This window comes from Rhineura floridana, chromosome 2 (assembly GCF_030035675.1).
Source record: "Rhineura floridana isolate rRhiFlo1 chromosome 2, rRhiFlo1.hap2, whole genome shotgun sequence".
Classification (NCBI taxonomy): domain Eukaryota; kingdom Metazoa; phylum Chordata; class Lepidosauria; order Squamata; family Rhineuridae; genus Rhineura; species Rhineura floridana.
Window position 1 is genome coordinate 15,072,425 of NC_084481.1, and position 16,626 is coordinate 15,089,050.

Here is a 16,626-nt window from a genome sequence, read left to right on the forward strand (position 1 = left end):
TCTTCTTGAAAATGTTTACATGAAAGACAGTGTTTTCCTACAGAAGTAGGAAATGTCTCCTCAGAAGTAAGCCTTGTTTAGTTCATCAGGACTTACTCCCAAGTCAATGTGTTTAGGCTTGCAACCTGAGCCACATTTGAGTGGAACATACTAAAAAAATCCTAACATGTACCTGGACTCTTTCTCATAGTTTTGTCTTTTCTCTAGGCTTGTGAAAAGGTTGGAATGCAGATCCCTCGCTTTTGTTATCATGACAGATTGTCAGTGGCTGGCAATTGTAGGATGTGTCTTGTGGAGATAGAGAAAGCCCCCAAGGTTATTAACATATCTATATCTTTCCTAAATTGTGTTCTTGAAGTGTAAAGATTCGTAATTTTGCAAGACGGTTAATGACAACATTGTATGTAAAAAAAATAAGTTACAATATGTCTAATGCCAGCAGTTGCTTTTTGACTTTTTGTGTTCTACACAAATGTTGTGTTCCTCTACAATGTAATCATAAAGCTGAATTGCATCTATAAGAGTATATACACATGCGCTTATATTCATAGATAGATACTCTTTCAAAAATGTCCTAAAGATCCTTGCTGCTAATCTTCTGGTTTTCGTTGAGGAAACAAGGAATTAAGCTATGCCTGTTGGAAGTCATGCAAACCTCTGTTGGCGTCATCCATTCAGTAGCAAATGGTATTGGTACTATATTAAAAATATATATATTCAAGCAGCTGGAGTAGAGTTTTTAAGTTTAATGTATGCTTTACCTGCCATCTATGACTGCCTCTTGAAAGCTCTTCCCTGTGTTGGCAATCCATGTGATTGGCAGAAACATTAAATGTCTCTGTAGTATATGGTCATAAATGTTTGCTGGTTTGCATGCCCAGTGCTCCATAGTCCTTGGAGGGAAACATAGCTGGTTTCCCAGAGGTATTCATAGTTGGATGCCTCTGGGAAAGTCCACTAGGAGGGCATGAAGGCAATAGTCATCTCATGCTGTTTCCCTACCGCCAGCTTCCCCCTATAGCTGGTATTCAGTAGTAAATTGCATCTGAACATGAAGGTTCCACTTAATCGTTGTGGCTAATAGCTTTTGATAAACCCTGCCCTTCATGAATTGGTCTAATCTCATTTTAAAGCCCTGTAAGCTGGCCATCGTTACATCATGTGACTATTCCATACATTTAAATACTGTGTGACAATGTGCTTCTGTTTGTCTTAGCTCTATGTCTTATAGTTGAGTCTTAGTATTATGGGAAAGGGAGGAAACATTCTATCTGTTTTCTCCACAATATAAATAACTTCCATAATGTCTCCGTCGTTCATGCCTCCTACCCCATCATCTTCTGTCTTATAAACTAAGAAGCCTCAAATTCTTTAGGGTTTTGCTATAGGGAAAATGCTCAAACCGCTCAGTCACTTTGTGCATCTTTACCATCTTTTTCCTTTTTGAGGTGACAAAATTGGTGCGATCCAATTGGTCCCCTTGAGATAGAGAGACAGCCCTCTGCCCTCTGAAAATTGACCCCAGAAAGTTGGGGAACATTCCAAAATCAGGTAGTGCAGCAGGCTACAGGGTGAATTGGCAAATAACATCTTCCCTCCTCTTCTGTTAGTGGGTGCCTCACTGGATCAAAAGGTCTACAAGGGCACCACCCAGTGTTCCAAACGTGAATGCATAATAGTTTTGTAAGGTAAAATGAAACTACTGGGAACATAGTAGAGGTGTTTAATTGTTAATTCCTTGCCACTATGTGAGCATGCATTATGCAAATTTGTTATTGATGTACTTTCTAATGGGTTTTAGCCAGTAGCTGCTTGTGCCATGCCAGTAATGAAGGGTTGGAACATTCTGACAAATTCTGAGAAGTCCAGGAAAGCAAGGTAAGCTGCATCTGATCATGTGCAAATTACAGTGCAATCCTGTGCATGTTACTTGGAAGTGAGATCAGTGTTGCTTACTCCCAAGTAAATATGCATCACCTTGCATGCATAGTATTCAGCATTAGAACAGTAAACTGGTTCTCTCTTTTAAAGACTCAGTTCTTAAGAAAAAAATTAATTCCTGTACAGACTTTCTAAGGGGGGGCATAACATTAGTGGGCTGTATTAAACAAATGGTTTTGTGTATTACTAGTCTAAAATGTTTTTTAAGTATGTTGAATGCCAAATAAATATGCTTCTTTCTTCTTTTCTACTGACCTCCATCAGAGAAGGCGTAATGGAGTTCTTGTTGGCAAACCATCCACTTGACTGCCCTATCTGTGATCAGGGAGGGGAGTGTGACCTTCAGGTATAGGTTCTAGGATTTTTGAAATGCTATTTGAAATGAAACTCTGCTGTTCTATCACATGTTCATTCATTTTGGGTTAAATTGTCTTTAGGACCAGTCAATGATGTTTGGCAGTGATAGGAGCAGATTCCTGGAAGGCAAACGAGCAGTTGAAGACAAGAACATTGGCCCACTAGTGAAAACTATAATGACCCGATGCATACAATGCACTCGATGCATTAGGTAACTGCTGCCCTGTTTTGTTTACCAACAGGGTGTATGTAATATGTGATTATTTTGTTCCTGGGGGAATTTATCGTCCTGTTGCTTGAATTCATTTCCTTATGAAAGATCCTTTTCTTGTTGAATTCCACTGCTGGATTCTCTCTGGAACTTTTAGTCAGACGCTTTGAAGGAGTCCACTCATTTTTCACATAAACAAGTGACTATTGCATGATGTAAAATCAGGTGGGTACAAAGAAGGATCTAGAATCAAAATGCACAAGTGTGAAGATTATTTTAGCTGAGTGTCAGGTCACTTGTGCTTACAGATGGGACACCTGGGCCCTGTAACAAAATGTTGCACCGTGAAGTGCTCCCTGTTCAGGATTCCAGCTACTCCACTCCTCCTTCCCCCCCCCTTCAGTCTCCCCCTAATAGTCAGTTAGCATGTCATGTCTGCTAAGCTTGTTCAGACCTTATTGGGCTGTTTTGGGGTGTCTTCCCTTGAGGGTTTCCCCAAAAGTGTTTTTTGTACTTCTGCAAAACTCAGGATTCCCCAAGTCTTATATGTGATTGTAACCAGCAGTTAAAGATGTGAGACCTCTATTAATAAAGATGAAATTTTAGTAAAATGTTACAAGTTAAAAATTTAAACAAGATTTTTACACAAGTCTTGTAACAAATGCCTGAACCCCTTTTTGTAAAAACCACAAGACTTTATTCTCATCCACCCCAAATATTAAAGTGATGTGGAATACTTGATACAATATTTTACATTTAATGCAAATTTAGTAGGTTTCATTGCTCTTTAAGTTTTACTTTCCCTGAATCTGTGGGTTGGGCCACTAATGTAGAGGTGGGATGGTCGTTGTGTTATAATCCTTCATAAGAGCTGGAACTGTAGAGAAGTGTTCATCCAGGTGAGCTATTATCAATGCTTTTCATTCAGTTTTTGGATCTGAACTATTTCTTATTAATACACAAGTGCTCTATTATAAATCTGTTCTTTTTGATTGCATGTAGAAATTTTCTTTTAAAGGAACAAATTGACAGTGTGTGGCATTTAATGTATTAACTATGTTTTTATGCTTTGTTTTACGAGGTTTGCAAGTGAGATTGCAGGAGTTGATGATCTAGGAACCACAGGAAGAGGAAATGAGATGCAAGTTGGCACGTATATTGAAAAAATGTTCATGTCTGAGTTATCTGGCAATGTGATTGACATCTGCCCTGTAGGTGCCCTTACCTCCAAGCCATATGCTTTTACTGCTCGACCCTGGGAGACAAGGTATGTATCTTTTTTTTTTTTTTTCAATAATTTTTATTCAGATTTTCATAAAACATACAAGACAAAATCATAAAACATTCAAAGACAAAAAACAAAATCAAAAATAGTTAAACAAAAAGAAAAAAAGAAAAAAAAAACAAAAATAAAAAATAAAGAGTAAAATATTGACTTCCCATTTGTCAAAGATCAAATCAGTTATAAGTCTATAATATATAACAATCCTGTCTCTTAAGTCATATTATAAAATCACTTTCCTCCAGTAGTTATCTTACTTAATCATCAAATCTCATAAACATTACTTTATTCTTTCCACAAAAAGTCAAAGAGAGGTTTCAATTCTTTAAGAAATATATCTATCAATTTTTTTTTTCCAGATAAGCATATCGATTAATCCATCTCATTACTAATTATGATAATCTTATTGTCATAACCATAGTCAAAATAAACATTTCAATTAATCCATCACATCAGAATCTGTTAGGTTCAATAATTTCAGTAGCCATTGTTCTATTATCTCTATTAGTTCCATTTTCCATCTTCCATCTTCAGTAGTCTTGTTAAGTCCAGTAATTTCAATATCCAATCTTCCATTATCAGTATTCCATAATAATCTTGCTGTCAAAGCCATAGTCATATAGTAAGAGTCTGATGGGAATTACCTCTATCCCAAATATTTTCTTGCCATCCATTCTGAATAGGTTGCTGAAATACTGCTGTAAAATCATATCTCTGTTCTTTTTTTCAAAATACACTGGGTCATCTCTTAAAAGTTTTTCCATTGTCACATGGCTGCAGTTAATTCCATAGATTTTCTCTATATTGGGCTCCATCACATCATTCCAGTCCAGAAGATTATCCATGCCATTGATAACTTTATCTCTAGAATCTTCATTCATTTCTTCAGAGATAACATTGAGTTCCAAACAATAGATTTTATTTCTAAAGTCCATAGACTCCCAATCTTGTTCCTGTTCCACGTTGGTTCCAATCTCCGGGATCTCCTCTCTCACAGGGACCCCTATTCCAGTCTCCAGGGTCTCCTCTCTCACAGGGACCCCTGTTCCAATCTCCGGGGTCTCCTCTCTCACAGGGACCCCTTCCAGGGTCACCTCTCTCACAGGGACCCTTATATCTTTAATCTCCTGCTTCATTTTACTCAATTCAATTTTCATTATCTCAATCTCATCCATTATTTTCTGAAACATAGTTATTTCCAGATTTTCAGCCACTTTCTTAATTGCCATTTTAAAAGAAAAATATAGGAAAACCACTTCTTATTTCAGCAACAATTGGGTTAATTCTCCAAACTTGGTGACATCACAGTATAAACAGAGCAGACAGCCTTATCTCTCCAATAGTTAAGTAAACAAAATGCAGTTCCCAGGATCGAAACAATTAATGGCAATCGTCAAGAAACAGATTCGTCAAAATAAAATAGACCAAAAAGAGAGTAGTCTCAAAACAGTATAATATTTTTCAAAATAAAAATCTGGAATAGAAATCCCTCTTCTGTGTATATCTTTAGAATGCAAATCCAGGACAGCTTTTTGCAACAAAAACAGAGATAAGCTATTAATTAGTGCGTAGCAGAGAGAAGTTATGGCTCCCCAGTGAGATGTCAAAAACTGATCAATCTGGCAAATCTCTTTTAAACAGCAACAATTTAAGTCAAGTAAAAGAAAAATATAGAAAGAAGGGTGCTTGCCTGTTAGTGCGTTCTCTCTTAGAAGATAAGATGAACGTTCGCTTTAACAGATAGAGCTTGCTGTTGAAAATCCGTCCCACCTTCGTCGGCTGGACCTCGTCCCATAAATTAATGAGATCTGGTCGTCCCAACAAAAATAGGCTTTGAGGTTAATCTCTTCGTTTCTCCCTACCCGGGAGAAGTTTAATCAGTCAAAAAAAAAAAGAAAAAGAAAAAACTGACTGATATATCTGAATAAGCTTCTTTTGAGGCAGGAGCCCGTCTCAAAAGCAGGCACAGGCTAAGTCACCCTTCCCGGAAGTCCGAGACAAGGTATGTATCTTAACTGGAATTCAAAGTGTCACTTTAAATATGATCTTTTATTGTGCTGTATGTTAAATGCCAAATATTAAAATTAATTCAAACATAGTAATGTACTTTTTTCTTTGCTTCTGTACTGTATTTTTAACCTTGGAATCTTTTTTTAGTCATAAGAATTCCAACAAAACAAGAACTAATATAAAAAGGATTTGTCATGGGTATGGAATGGTGCTGGAGAATACTTTAGTGGCACTTTGTTCTAAAGCAGTGACTGCTAAACAGGGAGAACATGCCTTTAGTAGGCATGCCCACTAAGTTTGGTAAAGCTCTGGTTTCTTTCAGAACCATACCAGCTCTTGCTTCATGTCAGATGGTGATATTGCTGACAGTGCTCTGGTATCCCAATCGAGCCATTCTACAAGCAGCTGCTCAAGATGCAGAACTGAAAAGAGAAGGATGAGGAAGGTGTGGAAAGACAGGCAGTAACGAAATGAGTAGGAGTCCTTTACAGGCTGAATTTGTCTTGAGTGCTGGTAGTTGCTGATTGCTGCTTTGTAATATATTATGAGAGATCAGTTATACCTCTAGTCCATGATTAGAGTTGCTAGAAGCATGGGAGAATTTGGGAATCTTTAGTGTGATCTATTCTCCAAATAATAGAATCCTGAAAATTTGTAATTGAGGGGCTCTGTGCTCTTCCCTTAGGAAGACTGAATCCATTGATGTTCTTGATGCAGTAGGGAGTAACATTGTGCTAAGCACTCGAACTGGAGAAGTGATGAGGATTTTGCCAAGACTACATGAAGATATCAATGAGGAATGGATATCTGATAAAACAAGGTATCTGCATGTAAACCGTGATACTCTCAGAAGGGAATTTAGTGCAAAAATAGACAATTGCAAGACTTTCTTCAGTCCGTGCTTGAAGATTTAGGACCTCTTCAAGAACAAAGTGCAAACAAATGTTAATATTTTCTGTTGCAGCATAGAGAATTCACTATATCCCAGGTTTTGGAGAGCATATTAAGAAAGCAGTGCACTGTCTCCTCTTGAAATCATGGGACTTAGCTGTGCATATTGTTTAATAGACTAGTACCCAAAAGGTTTGGGTTTTCCTCATTTTTAAATTGCATTTTTAAAAACTTTTTGGGGGCACTTAAGAGATGGTTATTTATGAACAAAACACTACATATTTTAAAAAGTTAGTGTTACTATTTCTGGTAATTCAGAGTTAATGAAGTAGTTAGTGTTAAATGGATTGGTCCTTTAATAGTTGTTTATATCATTAGCTTGATCTTCATTCTCCAGATTTGCTTATGATGGTTTGAAACGTCAGCGTCTCATTCAGCCAATGTTAAAAAATGAAGAAGGGCTGTTCGCTTACATATCTTGGGAAGATGCCTTGACCTGTGTGGCAGGAGCGGTAAGAAATGTCTGCTTCTAACAGTACGCTTTTGACCATAGCTAAGTAGCATGACATATTGTTTTTGTACTGGATGTGAACCTAATGGAATAATTTCTAATAATTATGCTACAGTCATAACTACACTACAGTCATTTACTAATGGCTCTTAACAATTTTGAGGAGCAAATTTTGAACTTAACTCCTATTTTCCGCACTTCAAAATTCAGTGGCTAGTTGTATTACATATCTTGTTGCTTTAAGTTAGTTTATTAATATACAGTCACAGAGCCATTCAAATAAAATAGTCAATAAAAAAACATCAGAATAGTTAAGATACAGAAATATAAAAGTACATCATAAAAGAAATAGCAGTTAAGAGAGAAGAATCCTCTTGCGACTCCTTTGAGCAGAGAAAAGGAACTTAGCCACTGTCTCTGTTGTAGACTTACTAAAATCAACTAGGAAATATTTCAAAAACCAGACCAGTGGCCTGCCAGGAAATTTCCTCATAATTGAGCCAAGTAGTTTATCGCAATCCTCCCTATAAAAATTGCATGCAAAAGAGACATGAGTCAATGTTTCAACTACGTCACCACAAGGACACATCTGGTCTACATAAGGGGCACCTTGATATTGTCCTTCCAAGAGAGTGGAAGGGAGTGTAGCTTTAAGGGATAGTTCAAGAACTTGCTTTGCATTGTGAAATCTCCTTTATATATTGAATGCCATCTTTTACATTTCAGAATTGTTTTGCTATCCATGTGGGTTTTTAGAAAATAAACACTGCATCTTATCTCCATTTTGTGAAAACAATTTTGGCTTACCTTTATTCTTTATTTTTCTATGTTGTTGAAGTTGAATGCTTCCCCCCCAAGACATTGTTCTTCTTAGAAAATGTATTAAATTTTAGCTGCAAATTTGATATCTCATTGCATCTTGTTTCCTCATTGCAGCTGCAAAGCAGCCAAGGTAATGATATAGCTGCAATTGCAGGAGGACTGGTGGATGCAGAAGCACTAGTATCTCTTAAAGACTTGCTGAATAGAGTAAACTCTGACAACTTGTGTACTGAAGAAGTTTTTCCTACTGCAGGAGCTGGGTAAGATAATGCAAATAGGGCTGTTCTAGTAATGGACTAAAAGCATCAGGGACAGCCCAAGACATTTTGCTGCCTGAGGTAAAGAACAAGATGGACCCCTATATCGTGCACAGAAGCTGATTGCACAGATGAGCAGTAGGCTAGCTTAGGGGGCACAGGGCAGGCAGTCTTTCCCGCTGCCACTCCCCAGCATCTGCTGCCCAAGCTGAGTGCCTTGTGCTGCCTAATAGTAGGGCTGGCCCTGAAAAGCATATCCCCAGATCAGGTGGTGAGCTGAGTACGTTGAGAGAACCAGAACCTTATATAGTAAGAGAAATTCATGTAGGTTTTGGTAGAGACAGATGTAGTTTCTTAAATGTTTTTCAGCTATGTACTTCTAGACTGTTCTACACAAAGTAATGTACTTCTTAATTTTCATGTCATTATGAAAAACATGTTGACTGCAGGTATAATGTGAAATTTGAGCCATTGTCATAGAAGGAAGTGAAAATGCTTACATTACCACGTTAATTTATTTTCCAGCCCAGTAGAAGCCACTGGGCTGAAAATCATTTGGATTTATTATTTTGAGATCTAGTGTTTTCCCTATTTTTGTGTATTCTGTTATAGGACAGACCTGCGATCTAACTACTTACTTAATACCAAGATTGCAGGAGTGGAAGAGGCAGATGTCTTGCTCCTGGTTGGCACCAATCCACGCTTTGAGGCACCTCTCTTCAATGCCAGAATCCGAAAAAGGTTGGTAGTTTCATGACATTAGATGGAAGTTGCTGCCCGCAAATTATATCCTGAGAGTGAAGTATTGGGTTCTGCTACTTGAAAACTATTTGATTTGGACTTGAATGTCTTGATCGCCATAGTTATATCATTCCCTTTGCATTGTACTAATGTGATGTGCACCTTAAGTGGACTGTACTCCTTGCTCTAAGAAAAAGGAGTACTTTCAAAATAAGAAATGCAAGGGTCAAAAGCAGTTACAGGCTTCATTTCATAATGATACATTTTAAGCAGCATATTCTTGCAGTAAAAAACTCACTCTTCTCCAAAGTTCTTGTTGAATTATGTTTGCGTAGTGGGGTTGAATTTTCTCCTTACTAGAGTTCTCTTCATTCTGCCTTAGAAGCTGTCCCTGAAAATCTGGGAAGTTTCAAAAACATCCTCTGATGCAGTGCATCAGGGCAGAATCTATCTTATTGCCTTTAAAAATTTAGTGGCTTCTATCTGTCATTGTGTGCAGAGCATCTGTAAGGTTCAGCAGCTTCTGTACAAGATGTGCAAAAATGAAATTATTATGCACTGATTTGTCTGCATATTATAAAACCTTGTGTTACTTGCGTTTTGCATGCTCCATTTCCAGCTGGCTACACAATGAACTCAAAGTGGCTCTGGTGGGGAGCCAAGTTGACTTGACTTACACGTATGATCATCTGGGAGATTCCCCACAGATACTCCTGGATATTGCTTCAGAAAAACACCCTTTCAGCCAGGTACCTTAAAAAAATCAATGCTTTGGGTTGGTGTAATACAGTCTTATATTTTCTGTGAAAGATTTTAGCAAGGTTATTCAGTACTGTATAATATGATGGTAATATTCAGTACATATGGGCTCATATTTAATGTGCTCTGAGAACAGGCTGAATGTGCCTAATGCATTTTCATACCTTACTCTAAGCTGACCTAGGTCTAGATGAGAAGCCACCGACTTAGAAGTAACTTAAGATGGAATGCTTACTATACGGGATCCTGAAGTATCCCATTGATCAAACCAAGGTGTCTGACTTGAAATTAACTTCCCTCTTGGAAAGCTGCACTGTATGTTGAGTTGACTTTTGATATTGTATTGATCTCTGAAAAATATAATACAGCACTGCTGTGACTGACAAGGTTTATAGGACATATATATTCATGTTACTGCTTCACAATGGAGTCTCAAAGCAATTTACAGGGACAATATACAATATAAATCCATTCAAATGAAACACACATACTTAAAGTGTACTTCCAGGGGGAAAAAAACTCCTAACATGAAATAATCACTTAAGGATGAACACCAAAAATAAACCAGACTGTTAGCACTGTTCAAATGGACAGAATAAAAACATCTCTGGCATTGGAAGGATGACAAAGTTGTGCCAGGCTGGGAGGCCATATAACAATCTGCGAGGCACCACAGAGAAATCTCATTGCCACCTTTAGGCTGTGAGGTGACCTCTGCTCTCTTGCACCTTCTACACAGGTTCTGAACCAGGCTAAAAAGCCAGTGGTAGTGGTTGGCAGTGCAGCACTTCAACGTGGTGATGGAGCAGCCATTCATTCAGCCATTTCTACCATTGCACAAAATGCTAGAACAAAAAGTGGAGTTGATGCCAACTGGAAAGTCATGAACATTCTTCATAGGTATGGTCCGAGCTTGATGTCTGTCTTTTTTTATTACCTTATACGATGAAGTTTGAAGACTTTCTAGTGTAAATCTGTTGGCTTCAGTCATCTGGCTCAAGTGTAAGGTAGAGAACTATTGGGAAATGATGTCTCAGAACTGCCACTTTCTTATAGGAGTAAGCATTTTGACAACTTGATATCTATAAAGGGGATATCATCCAGTAACATGTTTGTCCAAGGTACATTCAGAGCAAACTATAAATGTATTTCCAAAACTGAACATGGAATGCTAACTCCAAATGAAAACTCCCTTTTCATGTATATGCATCTGTCCCAAATTAAGCTTTCTCCTGCACTTGTAAATGATTGTGTTTTCTCATGCATTTTCCATGTAACTTAAGAGTTGGGAAAGTTCATCAAATAATTACATTGGGCTTTGTCCTGATAGCTTTCAGAATATTTTATGTTTATGGACCTGAATGAGTAACTTAACAGCTTATATCCCTGTACATTTCCAAAATTTCTTGTATTTTGAACGTGGAACTGTATCTTTATTTTACATTTTATATACTGCTCTACGGTAGAAAATTTCAAAGTGGTGTATAGAATAGTAAAATCATACATTAAAGACATACATGCAATCCATCATAATATAAAAAATCACAATAATAATCACAGTACCTTGCCATCTGCACAAACCTTTATTAGTGAGAAGCCAACACATGGGTGAACAGCTTAATGTTCATTGTGCAGCGTACCATTGGTACATGCCTTACTTCTGAGGGTAGGCTGTTGTTTATGATAGGGGCTACTACCACATAATCTGTTCTTCAGGTGGTCAGATGATGAATTTCTGAAGGCAGCAGTACCACCAGGAAGCCTTCATCTGATGGTTTCGGTGAATAGGCAGGGCTGTATAAGGCATTCTCTCAGGTAGCCCAGTCCAAGCTGTTTAGGATTTTAACCAACTGTAAAACCATAAACTTGGCTCAATAGCAGATTGGCAGCCAGTGCAGCTCATTTAATTGGAATATTATATTATAAATGTTATCACCATTTACGTTTGTTCAATTTCATGTGCAGCTTTCAGCCTCTGTGGAAAATATATATTTTTTGTTAAACGATGCTGGAAGCTTGACAGAAACCTTGTCAAAGGAATATATAAAGCCTGAAAAGATCCATTTCCATTCAGTTGTATAGCTCTAATCAAATGGAGAGACCAGTGCTTCATTTTTCAAATGAATTGCATACACTTACAAACATGGCTTTTGTATTGTCAAATATATCAATACAGCTAGATCCGTATTTTGAGATGAGAACTGTAGGCATACAACTATTCCTTTATATAGGATCTGTAAGTGTGTTCCAGTGGACATAATGGATTATATTCAACATTGCTCGTGCAAGAGCCCAAATGCAACAGGTCCACTGGTGGAACCATTGTGTAAGAGCTTGCACATACAAATACACATCGTCTGCCTGTGGAACCTCTTGTACAAGAAAATCTGCTTGGGTAAGATGACCCACCAGCGGAACAAGTGCATTGCTTACTCTCTAACTTAGGGCTTCATTTACAACCCAATTTGTTTATATCATTATCTAAAAATGTTAACTCTTGCTGATAGCCATATGCTTTTGTTAGACATTTATCTCTTTCCCTGGTAAGTTTTATAATCTCTTCGACAAGACTTAGTTCTATGGAACAGAAAGTTGTTTTGTAAAAATGTGGATGCTTGATAGGTTTAGATTTGGGGGTTTTTTTACACTTTTCAGTTGAAGAGAAAATATATTAGGTGAAACCATAATCTCTTCCTCTATAGATTTGCAAGCCAAGTAGCTGCCCTTGACCTAGGTTACAAACCAGGAGTGGATGTGATCCGAAAGAACCCACCCAAAGTGTTGTACCTCTTAGGGGCTGATGCGGGCTGTGTTACCCGGCAGGATTTGCCTAAGAATTGCTTTATAATTTATCAGGGTATGTAGCAGAATTATTACTTCTATACCTTACTTATTTTGCTCATAAATTAAAAAATGAAGAGTTAGAACAAGCAAGCTAAATCAGTGAGAGTGTGGTTGAGTTCAAAGTGCATTTTTGGTGCGTGACTTAATTCCCAGTTGTGCAATCCATACCTGTGTCTATTGCAGATGTTTCTACCTGTTCTTTTGAAATGTTGGCCCTCATAATACCAGTTGTCTCAGGCTTTCTATATCGAGCATCAAATAAGTGCTTGAAAAATAAGCAGCATTCCCCTATTTTTCTTCTGCCTTTCCCAAAAATGTTGGAAAGGTTCTTGCTTAATCAACCATCAAACCTGTACAAATTACATGTTCAGTTTTTCTAGTTATTAGTAACCTTTGTTCATCTTACCAAAAGCATTATTAGTAGCCCTGGTGCAAAAGAAATTGAATGTGTTTAATGCTGGTTAGACTGTTAAGAGTACTTTCATTTATTAAGATAAAACTTCATGTCAGTGTTTGCCCTGTGCCTTCTATGATAACTAGAGTGGGTAGCTTGAGTGTGAGAGTCAGGTGACTTCCTAAATTAGGACAGCTAAATTATTTTAAGTGACAAACTCTTGGTTTAACTGGGGGAAAACCCCTCACATGAACTCCATCAACTAGCATGTTTCCTTTGTCTAAACTGGTAATTTTTTTAAGACTGTAAGATCTCGATGTTACATTTGGTAGTAGTCAGTACTGGCAAGAAAATAGTTTGAAGGAACTGGAGTATACCTATTTAGAGGTACAATACATCCATTTCTAGAAGAAAATTCAACGTATCTATTACCTTGAACACTTATTGAACAAATTATTGAAGAGCTATTTAATTTGGAAGAAATTGGCTGATGCAAGTAAAATAACAAGCCTTTCCTATTGGGAGAGTTCTTGGGGGCTTTTCTAATATAAAAAGGCTTTTACAATGTTCCGGTTCAGACATAACAAACTATAACTAGAGCTGAATCAGAAGGGTAGTAAGAACTAAAAGAATAGCTAAGATAAAGTACCGAATAAAAATAAAAAGAGCATTTGGCCAGGCAGAAGCACATGGTGTAAATTCAGGATACATGCTGTTGTTAATGGAAAGATATCTGTTGTTACTGGGGAATTTTCTGGTACTACAACTGAGAATGTTATTTCTGAAACCTTTATACAGGCACTAAAATCTGGCTAATTTAATACATACAAAATATTAAAGCCTTCCTATTTCTGTAAAGTGATGTGAGCAAGCACTGGCTGGAACCTAGCAGCAGCAGTTGTATAACAAATGCTTCAGAGCTATAGCTAGGGAGATAAAAACAGGACATCCAACACAAAAATGCAAAAGTAGAGTTGAGGAGAAGACTAAAGTTAAGACAACTAAATAGAGAAATCATAGAGAAGTTAGTGGTTCTTGGAGTGAAACAACTGCCTATCTAAACATTTACAATCACATTGATGGTTGCTGTGAAGTTTCTCATCACTGCTTAACACTTGTACTGCATACCATTTCAGGGCACCACGGTGATGTAGGAGCTTCTATGGCTGATATTATTCTTCCAGGAGCAGCTTATACAGAAAAGGCTGCAACCTATGTGAACACTGAAGGTAGAGCTCAACAGACCAGAGTAGCTGTAACACCACCTGGCATGGCAAGAGAGGACTGGAGAATAATTAGAGCCGTCTCTGAGGTAGTGCAAATGTAATAGAAATGGAGTCTTCTTGTAGCAGTCTTTTTATTATTATTATTATACTACATAATACAGTATTTGATTATTGCATACTGGCTAGGTTCTCATGTCCTATAACCACGTATTTTAAAAACAAGCTATAGTTTACAGTGAATGGGCAGTGTGTTGGTACATGCTGCTGAAAAGTTGTCATTCTATTCCTCCCCTGCTCCTGATGCTGGGAAATAAGACAATCTGGCTTGTTGTGATGCCAGAATTCAGACTTGCCTTTTTTCTCTCCAAACCAGAGAGCAAAACTTAGGTTTGTTCTTAGAGTACTGCTTATAGTTTGCTTGAGAAAAACAACTACACCCAGGTTCCGACTTCACAAAAAGCCAAACTGTCACCTGTTGCCCAGTGGTGGTGCAGCAAAAAGAGTAAGAACCTTTCAGCAATGTGCATGAGCACACGGCTTATTCACATGAAACCAAAGTTTAACTAAGGTTTAATGCGCGGACCAGATCATTGTTTTACTGCCATTTAAAGTGTATTATACTAAAGCCAAAACAGTCATGTAAGATAAAGTTAACAGTTGTCACTACTGGTGGTGGTGATTCTGTTCAGGAGCCAGGGGCATTGAGCTCTGGGGCTTGGGCTTTTCCTCTTGGTTCTTTAAAAATAGCTCTTTAGAAAATTGGGGAGGGACTGTCCCATCTGAATTGTTCTCCACATGAGATGATGGTATGAGCTCCCCGCCCTGAACTCATATTTATTTGGAAGCTCCACTGGAATCCAGTCTTTGAAACAAATTGCTCTAATATGCAAGTAAAGTTAGAAATAGACCATTTGTCTCAAATGGATTTCCTGAATTGAGACTTTAGTTGAATCTGGTAAGTCCTGCTGAAGTATATATGGGCTGAATTATTTAAATGCACGATTGACTCCCTGGAGAAGGTTGGTAGCATATTGTTTGTTGCTGTACTGCTTGAAATAAAATTAGGACACACTGTGTGCTGCTATAACATTTGGGGCTGAACACATTCTAACACCTTGGTGGGATGCTCTGCAAAACAAATGCTAACCATTTCTCTATGCCGAGCAGAAATTCTACTTTGCTAAATTGTTGCACTTTATAACCTAAATTGTATCCAATGTTAGTCCTACTCAGAGTAGACTCATTTAAATTAATGGGCATGACGTAGTTAAGTACATTAATTACAGTGGGCCTACTCTGAATAACCTAGTTAGATACAATCCTGTATCTTTTAAGATGATGTTTTGAATAGTCACAACTATTAAAAGTTTAAGCTTGTTCATTACACGTTGGGTGTTTAACACAAAGGAACTTATCTCACATGATCTTGAATTTGCTCCTCCCTTCTCAATTTCTCTTTCAGCTAGCTGGCATGACTCTCCCTTACGACGGCCTCGATCAAGTGAGGAGCAGATTAGAAGAAGTGTCTCCTAACTTGGTCAGATATGATGATGTGGAAGAAGCAAACTACTTTAGCCAAGCAAATGAGCTGTCCAAGGTATGATGATGCCTACAATTGTGCATGGTTATGCAGTCATAGCAGAACAGATGTGTCTTGTGTCATACTGAAATGTACTGTGTACTTGCCAGTGCACTATGGGGCAAGTGAGAATAATCTTCCTAAAGACAATTGCTTCATTCTTTTTCATTTGTAGGCAGTGAATCAGAAACTTCTTGGTGATCCTCTTGTTCCACCCCAGCTCACAGTTAAAGACTTCTATATGACAGGTAACAGCAGTCATACTCCTACATGATCTAAATGGAAAGCATTATTAATGCGTGTCAAACTTATTACATGGATGCATAATATTCCCTGTTTCTTCAGTTAAGAGGCATATCAATTATGCTTATGTGTAAAATACTTTTTCAGATACTGTGTTCACTGAATAGCACTTCTTGTAAGTTTTAAAATCGGAGGTAACAACCATATCTTTCTTTGCAGATCCTATTAGCAGAGCATCACAGACAATGGCTAAATGTGTGAAAGCCATTACAGAAGGTGCCAAGGCCATTGAAGAACCCTCCATCTGCTGAGGAATGAAATCCTACACCTACCAGAGTCAATTAGGCATTGTTATGACTGACTGTTTTTCAGAATATTATTTTGTGGTGGTCTGTATAGGTTTCCACTTTATGAATGCAAGTGAAAACTCATTTAAGACTTGCTGTCAGTGTTCATTTGGTAATTATGTTCAGCACACCTTAAATGTATGTAGACAGACATATTACGTATGCTGATTATGTACAAATATGTAAAATTAAAAGTTTTACATATGTAAGA

The 16,626-nt window shown here is 37.6% G+C and overlaps 1 protein-coding gene across 3 annotated transcripts in view; it reads left to right on the forward strand.

Moving 5' to 3' along the window:
• Positions 1 to 16,626, forward strand: part of NDUFS1 (NADH:ubiquinone oxidoreductase core subunit S1) — a 21,066-nt gene extending 4,440 nt beyond the window's left edge. For all 3 annotated transcript variants that reach the window (XM_061607906.1, XM_061607904.1, XM_061607905.1), the window contains 16 exons: positions 208 to 315; positions 1,802 to 1,878; positions 2,206 to 2,287; positions 2,379 to 2,509; positions 3,591 to 3,776; positions 6,487 to 6,621; positions 7,090 to 7,204; positions 8,140 to 8,285; positions 8,895 to 9,023; positions 9,643 to 9,772; positions 10,522 to 10,682; positions 12,485 to 12,639; positions 14,157 to 14,332; positions 15,709 to 15,843; positions 16,001 to 16,073; positions 16,288 to 16,626. In XM_061607906.1, coding sequence (XP_061463890.1) covers positions 208 to 315; positions 1,802 to 1,878; positions 2,206 to 2,287; positions 2,379 to 2,509; positions 3,591 to 3,776; positions 6,487 to 6,621; positions 7,090 to 7,204; positions 8,140 to 8,285; positions 8,895 to 9,023; positions 9,643 to 9,772; positions 10,522 to 10,682; positions 12,485 to 12,639; positions 14,157 to 14,332; positions 15,709 to 15,843; positions 16,001 to 16,073; positions 16,288 to 16,379 — 2,031 coding nt within the window. In that variant the 3' untranslated portion in view covers positions 16,380 to 16,626. The remainder of the gene's footprint in view (positions 1 to 207; positions 316 to 1,801; positions 1,879 to 2,205; positions 2,288 to 2,378; positions 2,510 to 3,590; positions 3,777 to 6,486; positions 6,622 to 7,089; positions 7,205 to 8,139; positions 8,286 to 8,894; positions 9,024 to 9,642; positions 9,773 to 10,521; positions 10,683 to 12,484; positions 12,640 to 14,156; positions 14,333 to 15,708; positions 15,844 to 16,000; positions 16,074 to 16,287) is intronic.